This window comes from Liolophura sinensis, chromosome 10, assembly GCF_032854445.1.
Source record: "Liolophura sinensis isolate JHLJ2023 chromosome 10, CUHK_Ljap_v2, whole genome shotgun sequence".
NCBI lineage: Eukaryota > Metazoa > Mollusca > Polyplacophora > Chitonida > Chitonidae > Liolophura > Liolophura sinensis.
Genome location: NC_088304.1, coordinates 34,723,632 through 34,747,147, shown reverse-complemented (window position 1 = coordinate 34,747,147; position 23,516 = coordinate 34,723,632). Strand labels below are relative to the sequence as shown.

General features: G+C 41.3%; 2 protein-coding genes across 2 annotated transcripts; both read right to left on the bottom strand.

The window, feature by feature from the left end:
* Positions 1-16,455: 16,455 nt before the first annotated feature.
* On the bottom strand, positions 16,456-17,094 carry LOC135477154 (uncharacterized). Its single transcript, XM_064757310.1, has one exon. The coding sequence runs from the start codon at positions 17,092-17,094 to the stop codon at positions 16,456-16,458; it is 639 nt and encodes a 212-aa protein (XP_064613380.1).
* A 1,363-nt stretch (positions 17,095-18,457) lies between these two features.
* On the bottom strand, positions 18,458-18,811 carry LOC135477153 (uncharacterized). The gene has a single exon (XM_064757309.1). It carries the CDS (start codon positions 18,809-18,811, stop codon positions 18,458-18,460), a length of 354 nt encoding a protein of 117 aa, XP_064613379.1.
* Positions 18,812-23,516: the final 4,705 nt, after the last annotated feature.

Sequence of the window (23,516 nt, the reverse complement as noted above, 5' to 3'; positions counted from 1 at the left end):
TAACTGAGGTGAACGGGGCTTGGTTAATAAAGCTGATTGCCATCGTATAACCGAGGTAAACAGGCTTGGTTAATAAAGCTGATTGCCATCGTATAACCGAGGTGAACGGGGCTTGTTTAATAAAGCTGATTGCCATGGTATAACCGAGGTGAACAGGCTTGGTTGATAAAGCTGTCCACCATCGCATAACCGAGGGTAAACGGGGCTTGGTTAATAAAGCTGACGGCCATCGTATAACTGAGGTGAACGGGGCTTGGTTAATAAAGCTGATTGCCATCTTATAACCGAGGTAAACAGGCTTGGTTAATAAAGCTGATTGCCATCGTATAACCGAGGTGAACAGGCTTGGTTAATAAAGCTGATTGCCATCGTATAACCGAGGTGAACAGGCTTGGTTGATAAAGCTGTCCACCATCGCATAACCGAGGGTAAACGGGGCTTGGTTAATAAAGCTGACGGCCATCGTATAACTGAGGTGAGCGGTGCTTGGTTAATAAAGCTGACGGCCATCGTATAACCGAGGTAAACAGGCTTAGTTAATAAAGCTGACGGCCATCGTATAACCGAGGTGAACAGGCTAGGTTAATAAAGCTGATTGCCATCGTATAACCGAGGTGAACAGGCTAGGTTAATAAAGCTGATTGCCATCGTATAACCGAGCTAAACATGCTTGGTTAATAAAGCTGATTGCCATCGTATAACCGAGCTAAACAGGCTTGGTTAATAAAGCTGACAGCCATCGTATAACCGAGGTGAACAGGCTTGGCTGATAAGGCTGTCCACCATCGCATAACCGAAGTAAACGGGGCTTGGATAATAAAGCTGACATCCATTGTATAACCGAGATGAACGGGCGTGGTTAATAAAGCTGTCCCCCATCGCATAACCGAGATGAACGGGCATGGCTAATAAAGCTGTCCGCTATCGCATAACCGAGATGAACGGGCTTGGAAAATAAAGCATTCGCATAACCAAGGTGAATGAGGCTTTGATGATAAAGCTGTCACTACAATTAAAGTTATCGGGGCTTGGTTGATAAAGCTCTCCGCCATTGCATAACCAAGGTGAGCGGGACTTGACTGATAAAGCTGAGCGCCTTCGTTTACCCGAGGTGAACGAGGGTTGAATGATTAAGCTGTCCGCCATCGTACAACCAAGCTGAGCGGGGCTGAAAGCTGAGTGACACGATAAAGCTGTCCACCATCTCATAACCAAGGTGAGCAAAGTTTATAGCTTGGTAGCTATAGTCTGGTGGACAGGACTTGGTAATAAAGCTGATTGTCATTCGTATAACCGAGGTGAGCGGGGCTTGGTTGATAAAGCCATCGCGTAACTGAAAAACTTCAAAGCCCCACCGTAACCCCCAAAATACAGGTAAATAAGTTAATGTAAACGGGGACGACTTTGTTTTGATTTAGAACTGTCTTGAGAAAAGTTATCAGAGCGCATCATTTTATCAGAATTTTATTAATTCTCAGCTAAACTCACTGGGTTAGGGTTTCAAGAAGGATTCGGGCTAGTCCAGACGCTTGAATCGACTGGCATGAAGGTTCAAGTACACATAACTGCTATTGTTTCCGAGGCTGTCTTCAAATCAGGACACCCATCAGGACACCCATGCATGGATCAAAGCTATGGAGAATCCTCACTGACTTGGCTCTAAAGTGTACAACTATATCGGCACTATCGCTGACCGATCCCACCCCTGACCTATATCTGAGATCTGTTTCATTCTTCCCAGATTAGCTTTCAGAAATACAGATTTGTACTCTTCGATTTACTAACGTGCAGCTCGGTCTTTCCGCGTGTGCTGTCCTCAACATGTCAAAGCTGTGCGCTACTAAAACATGTTTTGTAATCCATATCACCTTCATAACACCTAGTTATTCGTGAGTAATAATGATCATAACGTCACAATTAACACAATGTATCTGTTACATCGCCAACTAGCCAAACTTCGATAGCCTCCATTTTTAATTTGAGTCGGCCGCACTCGGCATCATCCGGAAAAAGACGAACTCGTGGAATGATCGGATTAAAACCAATGAGATGTACATCCAAAGGGCTTTTGTGAAATTGATTTACTGGTCGCCTTTCTCACACTTTTCCATAGGCACAAAAGACACCTCTTTCCTTTAGGAACTTCTCCGGTTCACAAAACGTTCAGATTCTCAGCTTCCTCCTTCATTCGTCTACTCTATATTAATTTTTTATGACACTTTTTTTCAGACGCCCATGTTATAGTGAATGAGATCAAAATAGTTGCCTAACATTTTTGACAGGTCACATGATACAGTTGGACTTTCTACTTTCAACGATGAAAGAGTTCGAACTCGAAACTTCCCTTGTTAATAAATATGTAAATATTGCCGATTCTGTTCAGGTCGTCTGCATAAAGCTACACGCAGCTATGTTGTCAGTCTAACGGCAAAATGTAATCGTTATAATATTATAAAAATGCTAAGGAATAGATCACTGGTATATCAGTGCTGGAAAGATTATCTGTCAGTGTTATCTGTCAAAAGCAATCTGATTATATTGTCGTGACGTCAGTAGAGTTAGATCGTAAAGTTGCATTCTATAGGATTGTTTGCTGTTTGTGATCGTCACACTTGGATTATCTTGCGATTCCTGGGAAAATTTACTCCGGTTTGGAATAATCAAGTTTTACCTAATTATTTTTATCGCGTAGGACAAATATCTACATGTATTCTGTATTTTCCCTATAAAAGAAGGTGATTTTCCATCAACTTTTCCAGTATTCTTTTCTATTCATTATGCCACACAACAGCTTGAAATATTTTAAACTCTATGAGTAAATATAACTGAAAAAAAAACCAAACCCTTCCTAACGCAGTGCACTTACTACCTGTGTCTGATCCACAAGTTTCACTGAAAATCCACATATTGTGCAACTCTCCTGAGAAAGATGTATTTATGAATGATCTTGCTCCCTGGATGCCGTTGGCTACTTTTGAGGTCACGTCACTACGGCTACGTACGCTTGTGATGAACACTGCATATATACCCATTACACAGTAATTTTTTAGCAAAATTCCCCTGGCGATTCAAGACTATATAAACTGCACCAAAGTTTGTGAAAAATAGCGATAACGACAGAAAAGTTCATTTGTAATTAATTTTGACCTGTCACATGCATGCAAAAATGAGTTTTCTTCAGTGCCGGAACAAGTGCAGCCTGATTAAGGTAAGTACCACACTCGTTCATTTTTAACAACTCGCTCAGTTGCTTTAACTGACAAGTTTTCGGCATTTTTAGTTTGACTCCAGATAGAATAAATAACGTTATACGAAGCGCCATAAGGTGACAGTATTTACTCAGAAAATAATTTGTATAAAGATTTTTACAATTGTAGGTACATTTCACGACATTTGTTTTTGTCTTATCGTATTCGAGATTTACACAGAGCCTCATATTATATTTTAAAAAAAAATGATTCCCGACATATTTTGTCTGAATTAACTGTTATGAATTACACTTCATATACTAGAAAAGAATAAGAAAAAAAATAATCTGTACGTGTAAAGATTGTCAGATTGATCGACTGACGGGAGTTTAACGGCGTACTCAAGAATTTTTCACTTATAGGACGGTAGTCACAGTTATGGAACACTGGAGTACCCGGGGGCAACCACCGTAAACTTTCCCACAAACAACGTACAGTTATGCATATCATATTGTTAGAGGACAACTGGTTAGCAACAAAGGATGCCGTCGACTACGTATTGTCACCAAGGTTGCATGAATGTACAAATTCCTTTTGAAGGCCTGATTTGAACCCGAGCCCCGTGTGTTCAGGGATTGAAAGGCAAGCACAATTCAACTGAAATCTCCCGATGGCAATATATTTACAGTGTTGAATCCTTGATACGTCATGTGGCTTAGACAGTGGAAGGTTAGAGAGCAAAATGGATGGAAATGTATATGCTCATGAGGCACACGGGGCGCGGGTGTTGAATTTTCATTTGACAAAGGGTTTTAGTGTTATGAGTTAAGTGTTATATTTAACACTTCAAAGATTACGATTAGTGACCGCACTTTATATAAGAGATACATGGAGGTTTTACTAATTGTCAAGTGTTCACATTCCAGCTTCATTACAAACTGATTCATCAACACTTTAAACCTACGCTTGAAACAGAGTTTAAAAATTTATTACTTTTAATGAAGTTGGAATGTGGAGAACTTGAAAGAGTGTTAAAACATTCAGACTTTAATATTACAGTGTTAAATGGAACATTTTAATTTGATTTATTTATTTCATCGGTGTTTTACGCTGTACTTAAGAATATTTCACTTTTACGACGGCGACTAGCATTATGGTGGCAGGAAACCCCACGGCCATCAGCAAATTGCTAGAGACCTTCCAACTTAGGGCCGGAAACAAGAGTGTTACTTACGCTAAAGGGTCGCTGGCGCTCATATGGCCGATTATATACGGCGTCCAAGTCATGTAAATCTTGAAAATTGCTTAGGAACTTGTCAAAGGTTTCCTCCAAAAATGTGTTGATTTCAATAAGTTCCAAAACCTGTCGCTCGCGAGGTGGGCGTTAGATCATTCCGATGCTTTGATGCACACTAGTAAGATATTCACACAATGATCAACATTCCGGACGGGCCAAATCTGTGCTCTCTGTTAAAAACCTATTCATTTCTGCCTTTGCGGTGATGATTTAAGGGCAAACTGGTAATGTAGAACTCCCATGTTACACGGGAACAAAGATCAGATCGGCTTACGCACGAATCGCCATGGCCCCCATTCTAAATTATACCTATGTCTGTTTTAGATTGTACTGTGTATCACCGTCATCTGGATGCCAGTGGCGGGCCAAAAAACGGAGTGCAAGGAACCCCCTGAGGGTTCCGTCCCTGAAGGCCTCATGGTCGATTTCAACAAAGTCCCCCGGGATTTCATCAACGTTAGTATCTTTCCACTCGACACTGACTGTCGGATCGACCTGACCAAAACACAAGTACGCTTCCGAAATCTGTGTCCTTTTGTGAACGTACAGAACTACGACGAAAATCGACGTCCGTCGACCATACTGGAAACGCAATGCTGTACGTCAAAGAGTCATCCGGGATTCAACCCCGCAGATAGCGTGCTTCATTGTCTGACCGACCGAGACGTGCTTGGGAAGAGACTTGTGAAAAAAATCTGCGAACCGGTCGTCACCCACAGGATGGTGGTGCGACGAACTGGGTGTTCAGAGACAGACGGGGTGTACGAGTACAGTAAAGTCTTGGAACCAGTGCAAGTAGGGTGTTCTTGTACTTACTCTCACTTAGAAGCGACCGAGAGCGTGGTCAAGGGTATTTTCAGACCCTCCCCGGAAACCTAGGCTGACATGACCTGCACAGAAAGGTACTAAAAATATGAATGCAACCAGCCCCGTGGTTTTCTTCAGCAAAAACAACCATTCTTTAAGAGCATATAATTTGTGACAACTGTACGTATACATGCATAGCTTTAGGCCAAATCGTGGCAGCTGTAAGTTTCTGCCATTCTAGTGTCTAGAATGGCGAGTTTTCCCACATTTTCGTGGTGTTAAAAACTTTAAAATCCATAAATCTCTGCAGGTTACAACAAGCAAAGAAATTCTGCTTTAGCATGATGTAGAAGTCAACGGTAATATACTAAACAAACTGTGCTTGCTTACGGAGTTTAACTTCCCATGCGGTTTTGGTGCAAATCAGTCCCACTGTGGGACTGCCACACGTCAATATCCTAAACAACAATTTTATCCGTTCATTTTAAAACATCTCACAGTCTGCGCAAATTAAAGGGAAGGCAAAAAAAGCCCGTTTACGCGACAGAAAGAGCGAAGAAGACATTTTTCTTACCCGAAAGTCAGACCATGCTGTGGAGCAATACCGAAGATGTTCGCTGTAGAATGAAACTGTTGTTGTTGTCTGGCCTGTATTCAAGATATAAAGATGAAGATGGTTGAGAGAGACTATTAAAAGACGCACAGTTGTATGTGTGGCCTATTATTTTGCCTTCTATACCACTATTGATCACAATCTACCAGTATTATAGCGTTTGGTCTTCACCGTGGAGCTAATCTTTTCTAGTCATTAGTTACATCAGTGATTTATAAGATTTGTATTTTTACGTTTTATTTAAATTCGTAACAACTGTACTAAATTCTGAGAGCATGCGTGTAATAACTTTGGATATATGTAACTCTAAAGACGGATGTTTTATCCCGACTTGTCCATATTAGAGCCATCTATCACAAAACTTCCTAAATCAGTTTTTTGTAACTTTTCTCGTAAATGGCATCTTCTTATGGCACTGTAACCTAGACAACGTATTTTACGAAAAAGTTTTGGGTACTAACAATGCGACAGACAATCCATGACTTAATTAAGGCTGCAAAGAATGTCCCCGGTGAAATGCTATTTAAAAGCACTGCTGAAGTTTAGTGCTTTAAATACAGATGTGCAAAGTTTTGAAAACACTTGTTTCAGGGCCCAGCATTTGTGTATTAGAGACGTTGCTCTCTGTTTTATTCTTTTTTTCAGGGAGGAACTGGATTTCTCAAAATAATTTAAAGACATACCTTATGCTATTACAAGGATAGTTGAAATTAATGAGACATTTGCCTTTTCCTTTAAAAGTCTTGCTTACGAATTGTAATGAATTCGATTTAATTGATATTCAACTAGTGTCTTAATATATGTCCTGTTATATTATTTATTTTTAGCTGTTGAGGATTGGTTTAAATCATGTGCGAATAGAATGATGTTCTTGTGGGGAATCCCCTTTTGTCATCTATGTCTGACATCGTTAAAACGATCATATCTATATCTGCAGGTATATTTATGGTTAACCAGGTGTGAAACGTTTGCGGTGTATTTGATAGTTATGTCAACCGAAGCGTGACGCTTGTGTGTCTTGATATTAATAAGTGAGAGAACATACATGCAAACCTTGTATCCGTTTGTTCTTTTAACCAGTCATATGTTATGTTGTACCTGTCCTGGAGTGTCACACATTTCCGCAGATTTATCACCTGGTTTTCTCAGGTGTGCACGCCATATCACATTGGTCCCTCATGTTGTACCTATAAGTCCGGGAATGCTAGCGAGCCTGCGTCTAAGTGTACAATGAGTATACTTCTCATGTAAGTAAATATGGACAGACCATCCTGTGGCGTTCTGCTTCACGATTGTGTCTAATTCCGCTCAACACAAGGCTATGATCCATGTGTTCATCGTGTTGAATTAGTTCATGGATATATGAACAGTTGCAATCAAAGCGCAACTGAGATACATATTTTGTTGTCGACAACTAGCATTTTACAGGAGTTGAATACTGATTTCACTAGTCGTCTAGAACATAGACGTCTTTTCAACATCATTGAAAACTCTTGACTGTTTCTCTTTGCATCATTCCGTTCTATCTTCGTGCTCTATATACATTCATAGTGCTTTGTCGGTTTGTGTTATATGTTGTTTTGGGGAAATGGGCCAGCAACTGTTGACCTAGAACATCATTTTTGGTTGACGACTGGTATACGAATGTCTGTTTCGGCGCATAGATTCGCATATCCGTTACGCGATTACCCTTTTTCAGAAATAGAAATTAACTGTCGATGACTTTCCAAACTGGAATGTGTATCTCAGTGTACCAGCATCGTTCTGTATGTATGAATGTAGCCACAGACCCCCATTAGTTTTCCATGAGCGACAATGTTAACGTTCAGCGCTGTAGCTCAGTCCCAAACATTCCATGACCAATAAGCTTTGGTGGATACCTGGACCAGCCTGTGAGAAAGAAGCCATAAAAATCTTGACATAGGTTAACCGTCAAAATCTGGACATTTCTGTGTCGGCTGCTGGGAGGGGGGGGGGGGGGGGGGGGCTAGCAACGCCAAGGGACGTCACTCGCGGCCTCATCACCACCTGTCTCCTTGTGTCCTCTCTCTCAGAATTTCAAACTTTCATCATTAAAACTCAAACCTACCCAAAACTCAGACAATTTCCATCATTTTGATACAAAGTATGCACCTGTAAACCAAAAACGGCAGGCTGGCAGCAAAAAAAGACTTTACACCCTAAAATACACAGAATTACATTAGTCCCTACCGAAAAACGGAAGTTGTAACGGGGGTCTGTGTCCTATCACACCAGCCAACTTTTATCAAAATCAATAATTTTTGCGCCACATAATTCCTACTACCTCTCAACCTCACACACAAAGTTAGGGCTTGATACATGCAAAAACTTTTGAGTAGCAGGAATTTAGCTTGGGGTACCCCTATCTTGGAAATGCGTCTGTTTGTCCGCTCTCAAACACGAAGTTCAAAGGTCTGTAGTGCACATACCGTTCAAAATATCTCAACCAGGTCAAATGTTTTGGAAAGCTGGAATGTATATCTGCAAGAAAAATGAAAAAGTTTCAATGACTAAGTATTTTACATTTTCCAATAACAAACATTTAGAAAATTAGGAATTTTCAAGAAGATTTTCTTGTATACAGCAGTGCTAAGAAAATAGTTAAAGACCAAAAGTGTCAAAATATACCATGGCGTAGTACCGAACCAATAACGAGGATTCTAGGTCGGCCAAGGGAGTGGAGGACTGCATTCGATTGGTCAGGCCTTTGAAGAAGCTGAACGGCTAGCGGACCCCACTCACCTTGGTAGATCCCAGTGTAATATATGCATAAATCAGGCAAAGTTCACTAAAGCCATGTTTAAGAGACACGGTCTAAAGAGGGAAAACCAACAAGAAAGATCAAAAGGTTTTGAACTAGGATGTGAAAGCTATGTGTAGCTGTCTATTTTCTCAACTTGCGTGTGAGGACATTGGAAACATAAAAAAAAAATCCCAGCTGCCCAGGGAGGTGGATGCCACAATGGGCCAGATACTACAACAAAATCTGCTTGAGGTGTCGCAGGAACAGCGTACCATGTTCTGGCGAAGAAGCAGACAACTAGTGGGGCAGAGACTCATTTTCACAAGGGCAAGATTCCAACAGATCACACTTATATGGATTCTAGATAGTTGAAATTGACCATTTTTGTTCCATCGCCAGACATAATGTGTGATTGCACATGTAACTTGTCAGAGAAATTAATACACACATGTAATGACAACTACGTGCCTGCAGTCGTTTTTTTAAGTTTAAAGAGGAAAATTAACCTTGTCCACTTGAAGCCTATGCCCTTAGACAGCAGCCAGTGTTGCAGCACAGATGCCTGTTTTTGATGTTTTGTGACTGCAGGGTTATTTGGTGCACATTTACCTAGTGTGTTGTGGCAAACATGGGAGGAACCTGACTTGGTTTGTAAATTAAATACATGCTGGCCTCTCTACTACTCTAGCCAAGTAAAAAAAATCTGCCGATGTGTTTTTATCCACTTGTGTGAGGCTGGGCCCTTATATGTGATGCAAGGCCTCATTGACCATCCTTAATCACACACCCTATCTACCAGCCACATACTCCAATTTCATTCAAAGCACTCAAATATTGCATTATTTATACAATGTCAGCCCCAAAAGAGACATTTTTAAAACCAGGAACAGTGAAACGTTGTCGGTGTTTGTCCCAGCCTGCTCATAAACCTGTACTACCCTTGACCACAGAGCGTTTTAGCCGATTTTTAGACAAGATAGATATGTGGGGAAAATATAGAACTAAAAAGCTTTAAAACAGCTCAGTCAAGGTCCATATCAATGCAAACTACATCACAGATGTACCCACCAAATATTATCAGGCTGCTGCGAAATCTGAGCGCACAGTGAAAATGAGCTAAAAGGGAATTGGGGTTGGGACTTTTCATATACCATCGCGATGTGTGGGATCTGACTGTACACAGTACAGGCCTGTCCATTCTTCGCCTTGAATGTAATTCGGGAAAAACCTCTGTAGTCTTTCGTTTCTTCCAACCTTTACAATGACGTTAGAGTGGATAACCTGTGACGTAGTACCCTCGCATGGCGGCAGACCAATGATCACTTCAGCATGCAAGATTTTTCTGCTTTTCGGCTAAATACAATCACTGTAAAAAATACACAATAAGAAGAAAATGTTGTGAAAAATATAAAAAAGAGAATAATTTATCATAAAAAAAGACCAGAATGTACGATGAATGGAGATGAGGATTGTTTAATTACTGGTACCACATATGCGCAAGCAGTTTTTTCTTTCATCAAGTATAAGAACAAGCATACTTAGGCTGGCGTCATAGTAGCCAAAAGTATCGTTAAAAGAAGAAAACAAATCCGTCCTACAGCCTCTAGGTCAAATGAACTCAGCTTTAACTTTAATGGTAACAGATTTCATCATCTTTTTTAAAATTTCTTTCCTATTAAACATAAGTCAGCTTACATGCAAAATAACTTTGCTGATAAGAATCCAACCTAAATTGCGGAAAATTAAAATAAGACAAGTTTGTAGGAAAAAAAGTTCCCCGAAGCATTAGACAGTGTTTGTTTTTTTATCTACACCACGGAGCGAAATTCAAATAATGATAAATGTAAAATGTTAAAAAAATTCGAGAAATGAAACCAAAACGAAAAAAAAATGATCTTATAAGTGTAACTGTTACTTCAAGCAAACTGTCCCCGCCCATTAGAGAGCTCCGGTATTAATTAATTGGGAAAATCATTAGAGTCACACCTGCTTATGTATTTATTTATTTAAATGTAGCTTAACGTCATACTTAAAGATTTTCACATATACAATAGCGGCTAGTTTGTGGGCGGAGGAAAGTGTAGTGCCCATCGTGAACCATCTGGTATCGAACTTTGACATGTTTCTCACAGGTGAGACAATTTTCTAGACAATTTGTCTTCAACGAAAGCTAAACTCTGCAAACGGCCAAATGGACGTCATCAACCTCTTACTGTCATCAAAGCCCCAAGAGCAGTGAAAGTAGGGAAATGTACAATTTTCCTGTCGCAGACCGGGCTGGAGTGTGAATCTCGTATCTCCTGGCGATAAACAAGAAGGTGCTCCAAACCTCGTACTAAGTTCACCCGAGACACCTGCGTCGTTGGTCGTATCTATAGCCTTTAGTGCGTGTAGCTAGACTAATGGCTTAATGCATGCACAAATACATCGTAGCTGCAATCGATTCTAAACCCAACCACAGAGTTTACAATTGAATGTAAAAATAAGTTACGCTGCTTGCACAAAGGGGTTCCAATCGCGATCGTGGGCCAAATCTGGCTCACGATATACAGGTGGTGTGTAAAACTGGACATTGTACCAGTAAATGGCTTTTCTTGCCTTCATTTTCAAAAGAGTTCTACATCATAATGACTCAGCAGATAGTAGCAACATGCGAAAAAAAAACCTCTCTTAGCATCGTTTTGAGATAAATTAAACTGCACATCTGTAAACTGAGTCGGAAATTACCCACTATTTGTACTTTACGTTAATTTTGAGGGAGATCGTAACAATTTCCTACAGGGTCGACCCGATTGTAATTTTTAGTTGTAAAATAAGACCACGATCCCTTTGTGCAAGAGACTGTAAATTTTAAGCTAAGGCTACGACGTGATTTTAGTTATTTACAAGCAACTTAGGCCTACGGTCCCATTGTGGAAGCGGCCATTGATCTGGCTGGCTAGTTTTAAGGCCAAACTCAGACAGGTGTCGTTTTATCTCAAAGAAAATATTTGGTTAGCGAATAAAGCTTTTTGTCTTAGATTTTGAGAGGTAGCTTACAATCTTTAGTCACGTCCGGAGAATCATTAGGTTTATTGATCTTTGCTTATGAACTGTGTCAAAAACGAAAATGAAGAAGAACATATGGAATTATTTGTTTCAAGTTTTTTTGTATTTTGAAATAAATGTATCAATAATCATATTTTCAATTAATCAGACTTCTGCAGAGGAGCCACATATCCGCTAACGACTTTTAGGTCTCCTGATTACGGTAGTGGGCTAAGTGAACCCTATCCATCTGACAGACCCTGTCGGCTACGGGGTCTTTTTAAACAGATTACAGGCACGGAAGCCGGGTTATTGTAGACATTTTACAGCAGTTGTTTACAGACAGATGTAAACAATCAAATTTTACTAGCTTTTGTTTCTTTTTCTTCATTTACTAGGACATTAGACTTTTTTCTCCCCGATATTAAAAAGTGTTCTATATATATATAGCCTAACTACTCTATTTCTATGGCGAAATAATCAGAACGTGAAGGTTACAAAAAAGAAAACAATCAAGTAAGATTACAGCTTGGATTATTTAATTCTCCTGAGGTTATGCAAATAAGCGAGATAGGAAATTACAGTGCACATGATACACGTCCGCTTCTAGGGTAGATAAACAACGCAAAGCGTTATCAGCCTCAGGGTACCTGGAATCAGAAATCCGTGACCACATTCGTTTTTCCAGAAGCAATTCTATATATATATATATATATATATTAGGGTATAGGGTTAGGATGATAGGAACCCTTGCAACTAGATGGAGAACCCGGTGAGGCAGTCGTGAGGGGTGTAAATTTTTTCATACAGATTTAACCAGACAATTTCTTTTTTATATTTTGCCAAGTTATATATTAACTTCGTGTTATGGCGCCTACCGATAACGGGTTGTTGCATCTACAGAGCCGATGTACAGGTTCGACCGGGCGTGGTTATCCAGGGGTTATCCTTGTCGCCCGTGAAGGTGAGAAGGATGAACAGACACCCATATTTCCGTCAATGGTCCCTTTACTGATGGCTGGCTGTTGGTCCGCACCGTGAACTCTCAATGTACATGCAAGCCTCCGACGATGGTAGACGGCCTGCCAGGCCGAAAAGACTCTTTCAACTACATATTAAAGCGTATCTCTTTCTCTTTCGTGTTCTAAATGGTGCCTCGTAGTTCAGCCCATCTTTCGTGGCTCACCAGCTTATATCTATCCCGTCTGCTATGACAGGAATTTTGGAATGTTCCCGATGCGGCTAATCTTACCTAGCCACTAAAACAAATAGTACAATGCTTTGGATACACTTAATAACAACCCATCGCCCACAAGCCATATACCCCAAAACAGTACAGCTCTAACTGTAAAGTAATTCCGGATGTATACATTGTTGTTTGACTTTAGTGCAAGCAGCTCAAGAGCGAGCGGTATTTACAGAACTGACAACAAGCCCCGAACGTTTGTGTACTTTACAAACATAACGATCCATGCACCTAACGTCATGCAGCTATAACAAGACTGAAGTGATACGTAATCCATTTATTTTACATGTGTTTTTATTGTTTGTTTTTCTTTTTGATTGGTATTTTACGTCGTACTCAACAATACTTCACTTTTATGACGTCGGCCAGCATCATGGTGGGTAGAGCAAGGCGGAAACTCACGACCATCGGCAGAGTACTGGAAAACCTCCCCATGTACGGCCGGAGATGAAGCCAGCATGAGCTGGACTTGAACTCAAATCGACCGCAATGGTAAAGGGTTCTTTGCGTTGCGCTGGCGTGCAAACTTCCCCGGCCACCGAGGCCCCCGTTTACACATTTAGCTATGGTGCAGGCGTTTATTTATTTATTCATTTCACTTGTGTTTATCGACATAATAAAGAATTTTCACATAAGGTAGACAGTGCAAACGGACACAGGTACACTGAAAGCGCAATAATTCCGAAATTCTCTGTATATGGCTGGGATCTAACCTAAAACAAGTTTATCCTTGCGAGCGCAAAGCAAACATTGTATGCACTCAGATACAAGCCTCTCCCTTCTATATTTACACCTGCTCATAGACTGAAATACCATAGTGTACACGTAAATAATGTTTCACTCACTTCCTAAGCAGCCGGTCCAACCCTAACACTACCACGCCAATATTATTGGCCCAGTCACAAAGATGTCGTACGTGTACGATAATCGACACATACAGGACATTGGCGCGGTAACAGTTGGGGGTATAAAATATAGTACGATAAATGTACGAAAAAAAAAAGTCGTACGCCGTTTTGTGAAACTGGTCCCTTGTCAGTCAAATAAATGTGGTTTAAAATTATTGAAATTAATGACCACGGCTTGATCCGTAAATAGAGCTCCTTATATAGGTACAAATAAGACCCTGTATTATGAGAAGTTTTACGTCATTCAAAAGTAGGGTGAAAACGAGAAAGGATTAAATTTAAAAAGAAATGGAATCATTGTTAAGGTAACATTTGTATAGGCTGTTATATACCCTCGTTTATTTTTAGGTAAAAAATAATCTAATAACCTTCAATATATTATACATACAGTTAACATCGATTCTTAGACTAATAATTTTTACATTGACAATTGATGGAATTCAAATGAAACCTGAAAATTTACACGCATTAGTAAAATTAGAGAACACCAAGCTGTGGAACATGAAAACACTATGCTGTAGGCCTACAAGTGTTTAGCTTGGGTATAAGGCCTGATATTCTATCAGGCTCGTGAAAATATTCATCTTCAAGACAAAATATCAGGCCGTATGGCCCTCTGTAAATATATACGTGAAAATGTCTAATGTGTGCGGTTGCATTCCCAGCCTATTCGATCGAATGCACCGGCTTATCCAAGGCAGACTGACCAATCAGAAGCATAGAACTTTATCTGAATCGTGACAAGAACTAAAATCAGTAGATACCACAATCTTGCGATGCTGTAGTTATATACGCTGCATTCCTTTCCTCTGCAGCCCACTGCCCTCACTAGCCACACAGCTCGTATCGTCGATGCGAACGGGACCAAGTCTGTACCGTTCGAAGTGCCTGACAATTTGACGGCGTTCGCATTTGTCCAATGGTGTGGCGGCTTTTACTAAATCCACTGTAATATAGGGTAATATACTACATGTACACCTCATAATATACAACGCAGATATAATATATACACATATATAAATAGGCCCACTTCTACATGCATGGACGTATAAATAACCAGTTAATAATAATTCTGCATTGTTGAAGAATAAATAACTTATATCCAAAAGGTATAGCTTGTTGGTATCCTTTCCAGATAAGAAACTTTGTCCGTCAGCTTCTCATGCGAATCTAAAACCTGGCACATGTGGCCGAGTTCAGCTGGAGTTCAGACTTCCTGGAGCGAAGTATAAACATTAGCAGTAGGCCTATATGTCAACGATGACGGCGAACTATAGGCCAACATGTACATTATAGGATAGCTCACTCAGGATCGTGGCCCAGTTTCACAAGAAATGGATTTATTGAGAACAGGCGCAAGTGAACAGTAGATCGTTGCTTTTCCCTTTAATGTTTAGTAACCGCTTAATTTTATAAGCTTTCACTCTACCTCTGCATCCATCAACATACAAGAGAAGAGCTACAACACCTTTTCAAGTCCAATCGAAGACTTATAAACCAAGGGAGACTATTTTTCCTTAGACCCGCATATCGGTCGTCATTCCAGATCACGCGCCTTTCTACGTGATACTATAGTACCGAGACAAAGTTCGTGTATAGAGATTTCCCCCAGAATTTGGTGACAATTGTTGATACAGGAGCATCAGATATTTAAAAAGTATTTTTCGATTCTTTGAGCCTAAATCTGTATCAGTGATTTAAAATCAAGCAACTATCTGCCTCTGAAACAATCATAAACATTCAAATTAAAAATGATGTATTTACTCACATATTAGCTAATGAATATTAAGTTATTCAACATGGCGGCGCTCAGGAAAGACAGCATGAAAAGAGAGTTCGAAGAAGTAATCGCGTGTGCCCAGACAAGCGGTGGCGCTTCTGTAGAGTTAAGGGCAAAGCAGGTCACAGCTGTCCCTGCGGCATGTGAAAAAAGAGATGTCACTGCAGTCTAATCGACTGGGTATGGTAAAAGTCTTGTATATCAGCTTATGCCTTAAGTCATCCAGCGTCGAGAACACAGTGAAGAATTCCCGATAATTATTGTCGTATTCCCAATGATTTCTGTTACGCAAAATTAAGTGGTAAATATGTAAATATATTTAAATTGCCATGGTTCAGCTTTAGCACGGGATGAAGACCATAATACCCACTAAGCCTGAAATAGCGCACTGCTCAACAGTTCTTTCCTTCGCCATCGCGTGCAGTTGTTTACATAAGGCAAAAATAGCCATGTCAGATCAGGTGACGTGATGCACGAGCCTCGACGTCGCTACTGTAAAAAGTATGGCCCCCTAGTCTATCAGAGATGTAATCTCAACAGAGAGAGAAGCTACATTTCTATATTAGAATGATCAGTTGTACTTTAGAGTGGCTTCCCTTTGGTTTCTTTCACTGGCGTTTGACGAAACCCATGTCAAAGACTACAGCACAGAAACTTAGCCCAACCGCTAGGACAAAGCTCCAACTAAAACAGGCTTGTCCAAAGCAGTCAGTTTCTCCGATCTCTTGTATATTACTGTCGTAAATTGCTCCAAAGATTTTCTGTACAACAATACCTACTACCCCGCTACCCAGCATGATCCAGCCCCAGTTGCGGCCAAAGTACTTAATGCCAAAAAACTCGTTGGTCATTGTCGGTGTGAGACACCAGGTGGAGCCGTTTGAAAATCCAATTCGAAGGGAAGCGATGGATCAGTGCATCTGTCATGAAACCTACGAACACTTTCGACGTTGTCGCCGACACCGGTACAAGCACGGTAAACAAGGTGCTGTACTGCTCCAGGTTGAAAGATTTTAAGTAAGTTGTTATGTTATTTTGAAACATGAGCTGTAGTGAGGCGCAAAAAATGAACGCCCACAGCAGGAAGTGGAAATCAAAATTTTTTAGGAGCTTCAAGCCGGTTATGTTGACTTCCGGTTTGGATGTTTGCCTGCTTTCGTCACCTTTGATGCCGCCTTTGTCCAACTCGTCGTTGATCACTAACTGCTGGCTTTCCATGCCTTCGTATGGGTGCTTTGTCAAGAAGATGACACCGAAGGCATTAACAACCGCGAAACAAATGGCTGACATCGAGTAGAAACCCTTCAGATCTTGGTTGTCTTGGTCGCCGTGGATGTGACCGTTGACGAAGCATTCGTCATAGATTCGCGCAAATAAAGCAGGCCCGGCGCTAAAGAAAGCAGACAAGATCCCAACGACGGAGCCACGATAGCGCGGGTGGAAATTCTGCATGTTTGGCGACATGTAGGTGAAAAGGGCGCCAAAACCTGAAGAGCAAATAATTAGTATGAATTCATACGGGTAATTAATAAATTTATTAACGATTTTACGTCTCATTTATTTTTTTATTTTTTTTTTTTTGATTGGTGTTTTACGCCGTACTCAAGAATATTTCACTTATACGACGGCGGCCAGCATTATGGTGGGTGGAAAAAGGGGCAGAGCCAGGGGGAAACCCACGACCATCCGCAGGTTGCTGGCAGACCTTCTCACGTACGGCCGCGAGCATGAGCTGGACTTGAACTCACAGCGACCGCATTGGTGAGAGACTCCTGGGTCATTACGCTGCGCTAGCGCTTTAACCGACTGAGCCACGGAGGCCCCACGTCTCATTTAATAACGCTTCATTTTCATTTAAAAAAAGTCAGGGGCGTGTAGTCGGGGGCTTTGTGATCGGGGGCTTGTGGTCGGGGACTTGTGCTCGCGGACTTGTGGTCAGGGGCTTATAATCAATGGCTTGTAGTCGGGGGCTTTGTGATCAGGGGCCTTGTGATCGGGGGCTAGTGGTCAGAGGCTTGTGGTCAGGCACTTATAGTCGGGGGCTTGTGGTCAGGGTCTTGTGGTCGGGGGCCTCTAGTCAGGGGCTTATGGTCAGGGGCTTATGGTCAGGGGCATGTGGTCGGTGGTTTGTGGTCGGGGGTTTGTGGTCAGGGGCTTTGTGATCGGAGGTTTGTGGTCGGGGACTTGTGGTCGGGGACTTGTGGTCGGGGGTTTGTGGTCAGGGGCTTATAATCAGGGGCTTGTGGTCGGGGGCTTTGTGATCGGGGGCCTTGTGATCGGGGGCTAGTGGTCAGGGCTTGTGATCGGGGGGCTTGTGGTCGGGGGTTTGTGGTCGGGGGCTTGTGGTCAGGGACTTGTGGTCAGGGACTTATAGTCGGGGGCTTGTGGTCGGGGACTTGTGGTTACGGACTTGTGGTCAGGGGCTTGTGGTCGGGGGGCTTGTGGTCAGGGGCCTGTAGTCAGGGGCTTATGGTCGGGGGCTTTGTGCTCGCGGACTTGTGGTCAGGGACTTATAATCAGGGGCTTGTGGTCAGGGACTTGTCGTCAGGGACTTATAGTCGAGGGCTTGTGGTCGGGGACTTGTGGTTGCGGACTTGTCGTCAGGGGCTTGTGGTCGGGGGGCTTGTCGTCAGGGGCCTGTAGTCAGGGGCTTATGGTCAGGGGTTTGTGATCAGGGGGCTTGTGGTCGGGGGTTTGTGGTCGGGGGTTTCTGGTCAGGGGCTTTGTGATCGGAGGTTTATGGTCGGGGACTTGTGGTCGGGGACTTGTGGTCGTGGGCTTATGGTCAGGGGCTTGTGGTCAGGGACTTATACTCGGGGGCTTGTGCTCAGGGGCTTGTGATCGGGGGTTTGTGTCGGGGGCTTATGGTCAGGGGTTTGTGTCGGGGACTTGTGGTCGGGGTTTGTGGTCGGGGGTTTGTGGTAGGGGGGCTTGTGGTTGGGGGTTTGTGGTCAAGGGCTTGTGGTCGGGGCTTGTACCGGGGGCTTATGGTCAAGGGCTTGTGGTCGGTGGTTTGTGGTCGGGGGCTTGTGGTCGGGGGACTTGTGGTCGGGGGGCTTGTGGTCGGGGGTTTGTGGTCGGGGGCTTGTGGGCGGGGGTTTGTGGTCGGAGGTTTGTGGTTGGGGCTTATAGTCAGGGGCTTGTGGTCGAGTCTTAATAGCATGAACATGGGGCAAGTCATCGATAATTTTATTTAGTAGTCAAAATCTGTTTCTGCAGTTTCGTGATGTAATCTTAATTGTGGCAAATTGAAAGTGCACAATCTGTTTATTTAGTTTTGGTATTATCTTAAGTGTATCGTTCTGCAAAAAGCACAACTCCACTTTGAACATGCTTAAAATTTTTGTCTTGAAAGTCATCAAAAAATGTTAATTTTAATCTACCTGTAACAATTTTAACACGAGTCTACAGTAAGTCACCAGCAAGTCCATGGAATTTTTCTCCAACTAAAACTACTGACGTAAATAACCTATAATTTCATGGAATTTTCTATCGAGATAAATTTATCAAACGTAGATCACTCGTAAAGTCACTGTTATTTAGCAGCTAACAACTTCTCTTTATTGCAGTTGTACAACAGGACCATAAGTTGAACAAAAATTAAAATTAAATTATTAAATTATTATACATCACATTGCATATGTTCCATTACATTACATTTTTTTATAATCGTGAGTAAGGAATTGCTTCCATGATCAGTGAATTGACTGTTGTATTAATTACATTACCATTTGTCTTTGGTAAGTTATGAAATTCCTGACATTTTCAAAGTTAGTTTTAGTTCTATATATGATAACATTTTAATTGTCTTTCAAGGATACTGCACACTAGTATTTACCAAACACAAGGATACTGCACACTAGTATTTACCAAACACAATGAAATACACTGCCATCAATCCGCTTTTGCTGTTGTAGAAGGCTTGCACGAATGTGGTGCTCCATAGCAACATGGCACCCAGAACGGTGAAAAATAGTGCGGCAGCGGAAGTCCAGCGTGGTCCAAGCATCTCGTGAAGCATTCCTGCCGGAAATCCGATGGAAATGCCAAAATTTCCCATGGAGGCTAGCAACTCAACTGAAACACAAATGACACAGTGTATATATCTCATGAGGGTTGACAGTGTTGAGAACAAGTTTTTGATATATGCTATGCATATATACATTTTGGCAATAGCTACAGCACACGCTGTGTCTTGATTGGTTGTGCCGGCATTAGTATTATTTTGTCGTTGCACTGCCTACATGCACCACACACGTCACTTCCGTTTTAGAAATTATTCAGTCAGTTGTTTATATTAAAACTGACTTAAGTGGACACGGGTATTATGTTCATGAAAAAGATGGAAACTGAAATCCAGTCGAAATTCACTGGTCTTGTCTTTTCAACACATGTATCAAATCAAATCAAAAATCGTCAGCGGATGATGGCCTAGATTATGGCAGTGATATTTGAGATAAAGGTATCTGTGAATACACAAGTTTACACTGCCGCCTTATACAGTGAAGCGGGACCTCCGAGGCTCAGTTGGTTAGCGCGCTAGCGCAGCGTATTGACCCAGGAGCCTCTCACCAATGTGGTCGCTGTGAGTTCAAGTCCAGCTCATGCTGGCTTCCTCTCCGGCCGTAAGTGGGAAGGTCTTCCAGCAACCTGCCGATGGTTGTGGGCTTCCGCCGGGCTCTGTCCGGTTTCCTTTCACCATAATGCTGGCCGCCATCGTATGAGTGAAATATTCTTGAGTACGGCGTAAAACACCAATCAAATAAATAAATAAATATACGGCGATGCAGGTCACTCGCTGGAACCTAAACGACCTGGCAGCATACCTGAAAGAATTTGAATAAGTGAAGCAAATGCTCCCGAAATCCAAATTTCGCTTACTGAATGGTCAGATACCACGTGGCTTTATTTACGCCCCACACGCGATATCGTGAACTCTTGTATCGGAAACATACTGCTCGAATTCCGTGTAACGCGTATTAAAATCACTGTGTCTTTGTCTCTTGCCCCACACGCGTGGGCATCCCCCAGAGATTCGTTCACCCGAAACTGAGTGTTAGGGATGATTTGTAGGCACGTTTAAGATGTTTGATCATGATCTCAATATATTTGCACTATCGTTCTTAGTTAAATCTGAAGCCATACAATATTTAATAGATTATCTTCGTGCTACACTAATCCCTGCCTTCATTTGTGTGGACAAACCGAGAAGTACTATACAATCAACACAAATATAAAAGAAGTGCTTGAACAGGAATATTCGTAAAAAACTCATTGAAACTATCAAAAGTAAGAAAGTCAATTTCCACCTATAGGTTAAATGTGTTTAGAGCTTGTAATTAAAACAGGCAGAAATTTTTTGTAAAAATTTAGGAAAAAGGCAACACACACAGTTTAATTAAAACACATTTCCTGTGCCCATGGAAAGTTGGTCTAGTGCTGTAACATTGCATCTGTTAAAATAGCTCCTAGTGATATATTCATTACAGTAATATACATATACATAAACTGCTTGTATAAACGCCATAAATCTTTTAGCTTTTCTGAGATGTTTAGTGCCCATAATTTTTCAGCTATATGTACTGTACAACAGCTACATATTACAGACTCAATCTGTAGGCCTTAATTATTAGGAAATTTCAAAGAAAGCTCGTACCCGATTTCATGAATTCTAACGAACCGAGCATAACGTTAATTTGGATACATACAAACCGACTAATATGTACAACAATCACAATGAACACAGAGTAGTCGGTAATCACAGTTCACAGCACGCTGTGTTGAGTGCTGTGAATTGTGATTACCGACCACTCTGTTTTCATAATGCCATAGCTACTGGGCAAACATGGCGTACATGTATGATAATCGCTCATATAGATATCATACTACAAATGTTCGATAAAAATGTCGTATACCGCTGTGTTAAACTGGACCCAGGATTAGTGCCCTAAAAAGTGAAAATCTGGTGAAAATCAAAGCCACATTTCATAGTGAATACTTACTCTAATTGTTGCGTTAGCAAGTTGTTTAATACTGATAGAAAACATAAATACTTTGTGCCTTTATCTTTATTGTTGAGTATAGTTACGAGCTTTTGTAGATTCCGCACTTTTACAAGCAGTTTTATATTACATGTAAAATTGACACAATATTCTTGCCATGAGTATATGACGTAAAAACCCAATACATAAAATAATAAAAAAATGTAGATGATGTCTACCTGTGGTCTGTGTATAATTAAAGGAGGCCTTGACGGCATTGGAGTAGGCGTTAAACGCGAAGATAAAACTGGCAAAGTTCATTCCAAGACAACCGACCAGAAACACCATGCAACGAAGGAGATCAGACCGTGTGACATGATGTTCCCCCAACACCGATTGGCCTGCAATGAAAAGAAGGGTGTCTTAAATCATATTCATTTGGTTCAAGCAGTTATTTATGACAACAACAATATCAGCTGCCGAGAACCACATTTTCGGTGAAGAGAATCATATTTGCATCCAAGCTGATTACGCGGTTATAACGGACAGTTTATTTAGTAGGCCTGTGGTGGATGAGAATTTCAATAGGTTACCACTTATCCAGAAGTAATCATCTAGCGTCATTGAATTCACACTCGTGCAGGTTACGAGGTTTGTCAAGTTCCTCGGCCCCGTTCTACAAAGCGTGCCTAACTTTTTGAATGGCGCATCTGTTAACCACAGCATGTCACATCCGTATGTGTTAACATGAAAGTAACGCTTCAGCAAATTTGCTCATATCGTATTATCGTTTACGTTTTGAGTACGTTTTGTGTACACGGTAATTTCTCTGAACAAATGCCACAGACAAAAAAGTTGGAATTGGAATGAGGACATAGATATGATTTGAAATAAACCAGCAGCTAGCAGCTGGAATGTGCGAAATTAGTACGTCACTTGAACACCAGGTACGCATTACTAGAGCACTCGATACGGGCACGCATTAACTGGACACCTGGTAGGGGTACGCATTATTGAATATCTGTGATCCACTGACAAGCCGATGGATACATGTACACGCGTCATGCAACTGTCCAGTGCATAAATTTCTATATAACCTCCTACCTGTCAGTTGTGTTCAGTTACGCAAATAGATGAAATACGTTTATAATGACAGTCCTATACACCAAGTATCATTTTGTCCTTCAAAAGTTCTGTTGCTAAGGAGTCAAATGAGAAGGAATGAAGTGAAAAGTTACCTTTCGGCATAGAGTTTAATGTGATGTGCATCAAGAAACTGATTTCCAAGCATCGACAGAAGAATACGACACTTTTCTTATATTAAATATCTGCACAATGTTGTCAGTGGGAACTGTGGATTTCTATTGAGCTTCTGGCCAACAACTGCTGTTTGAAAAACGGCTTTGCAAGTTATAACATGCAAAGTGCAATGGGTAGTGATGTATTTTGTCTGATTTCTTAAGGGGCGATTAACCGCAAAAGCAGTGTTATACGTGTATTGATACTTTTATCTCAGTATAAAAAGGCATGCAGACGGTATGTTAAGATAGTGCATCTTAACAATTTGAGATGACTGATCTACAGGCTATATTATTCAGAGTAAATTGAATAGACATTTTATTTTTCAGCACTGAAGAGACTGACGAAATGCTTCATGCCATTGCCCCAAAGGCTCATATTACCGGTGGTGTACAAAAGTAGAGAGAACTAAGTATAAATCCAACGCCTATCCTCAGGTGATCGATAAATTCCCTGCCGTAAAGCTGCAGCCAAAGTGGCTGGAGCTGGATTGAAATGTGTGACCTCATTAACAGACTTGTCGACTCTTTCACGAAATAACCTATAAATACATCAGTTATTGAACGTTCATGATGAATTCAAAAAATATTGCCAATTCTTATTCTG

Bases quoted from the DNA above. Each gene is read 5' to 3' on its own strand.
- LOC135477154 (XM_064757310.1), bottom strand. From the start codon at position 17,094: ATGTCGCCAAACATGCAGAATTTCCACCCGCGCTATCGTGGCTCCGTC.
- LOC135477153 (XM_064757309.1), bottom strand. From the start codon at position 18,811: ATGACTTGCCCCATGTTCATGCTATTAAGACTCGACCACAAGCCCCTG.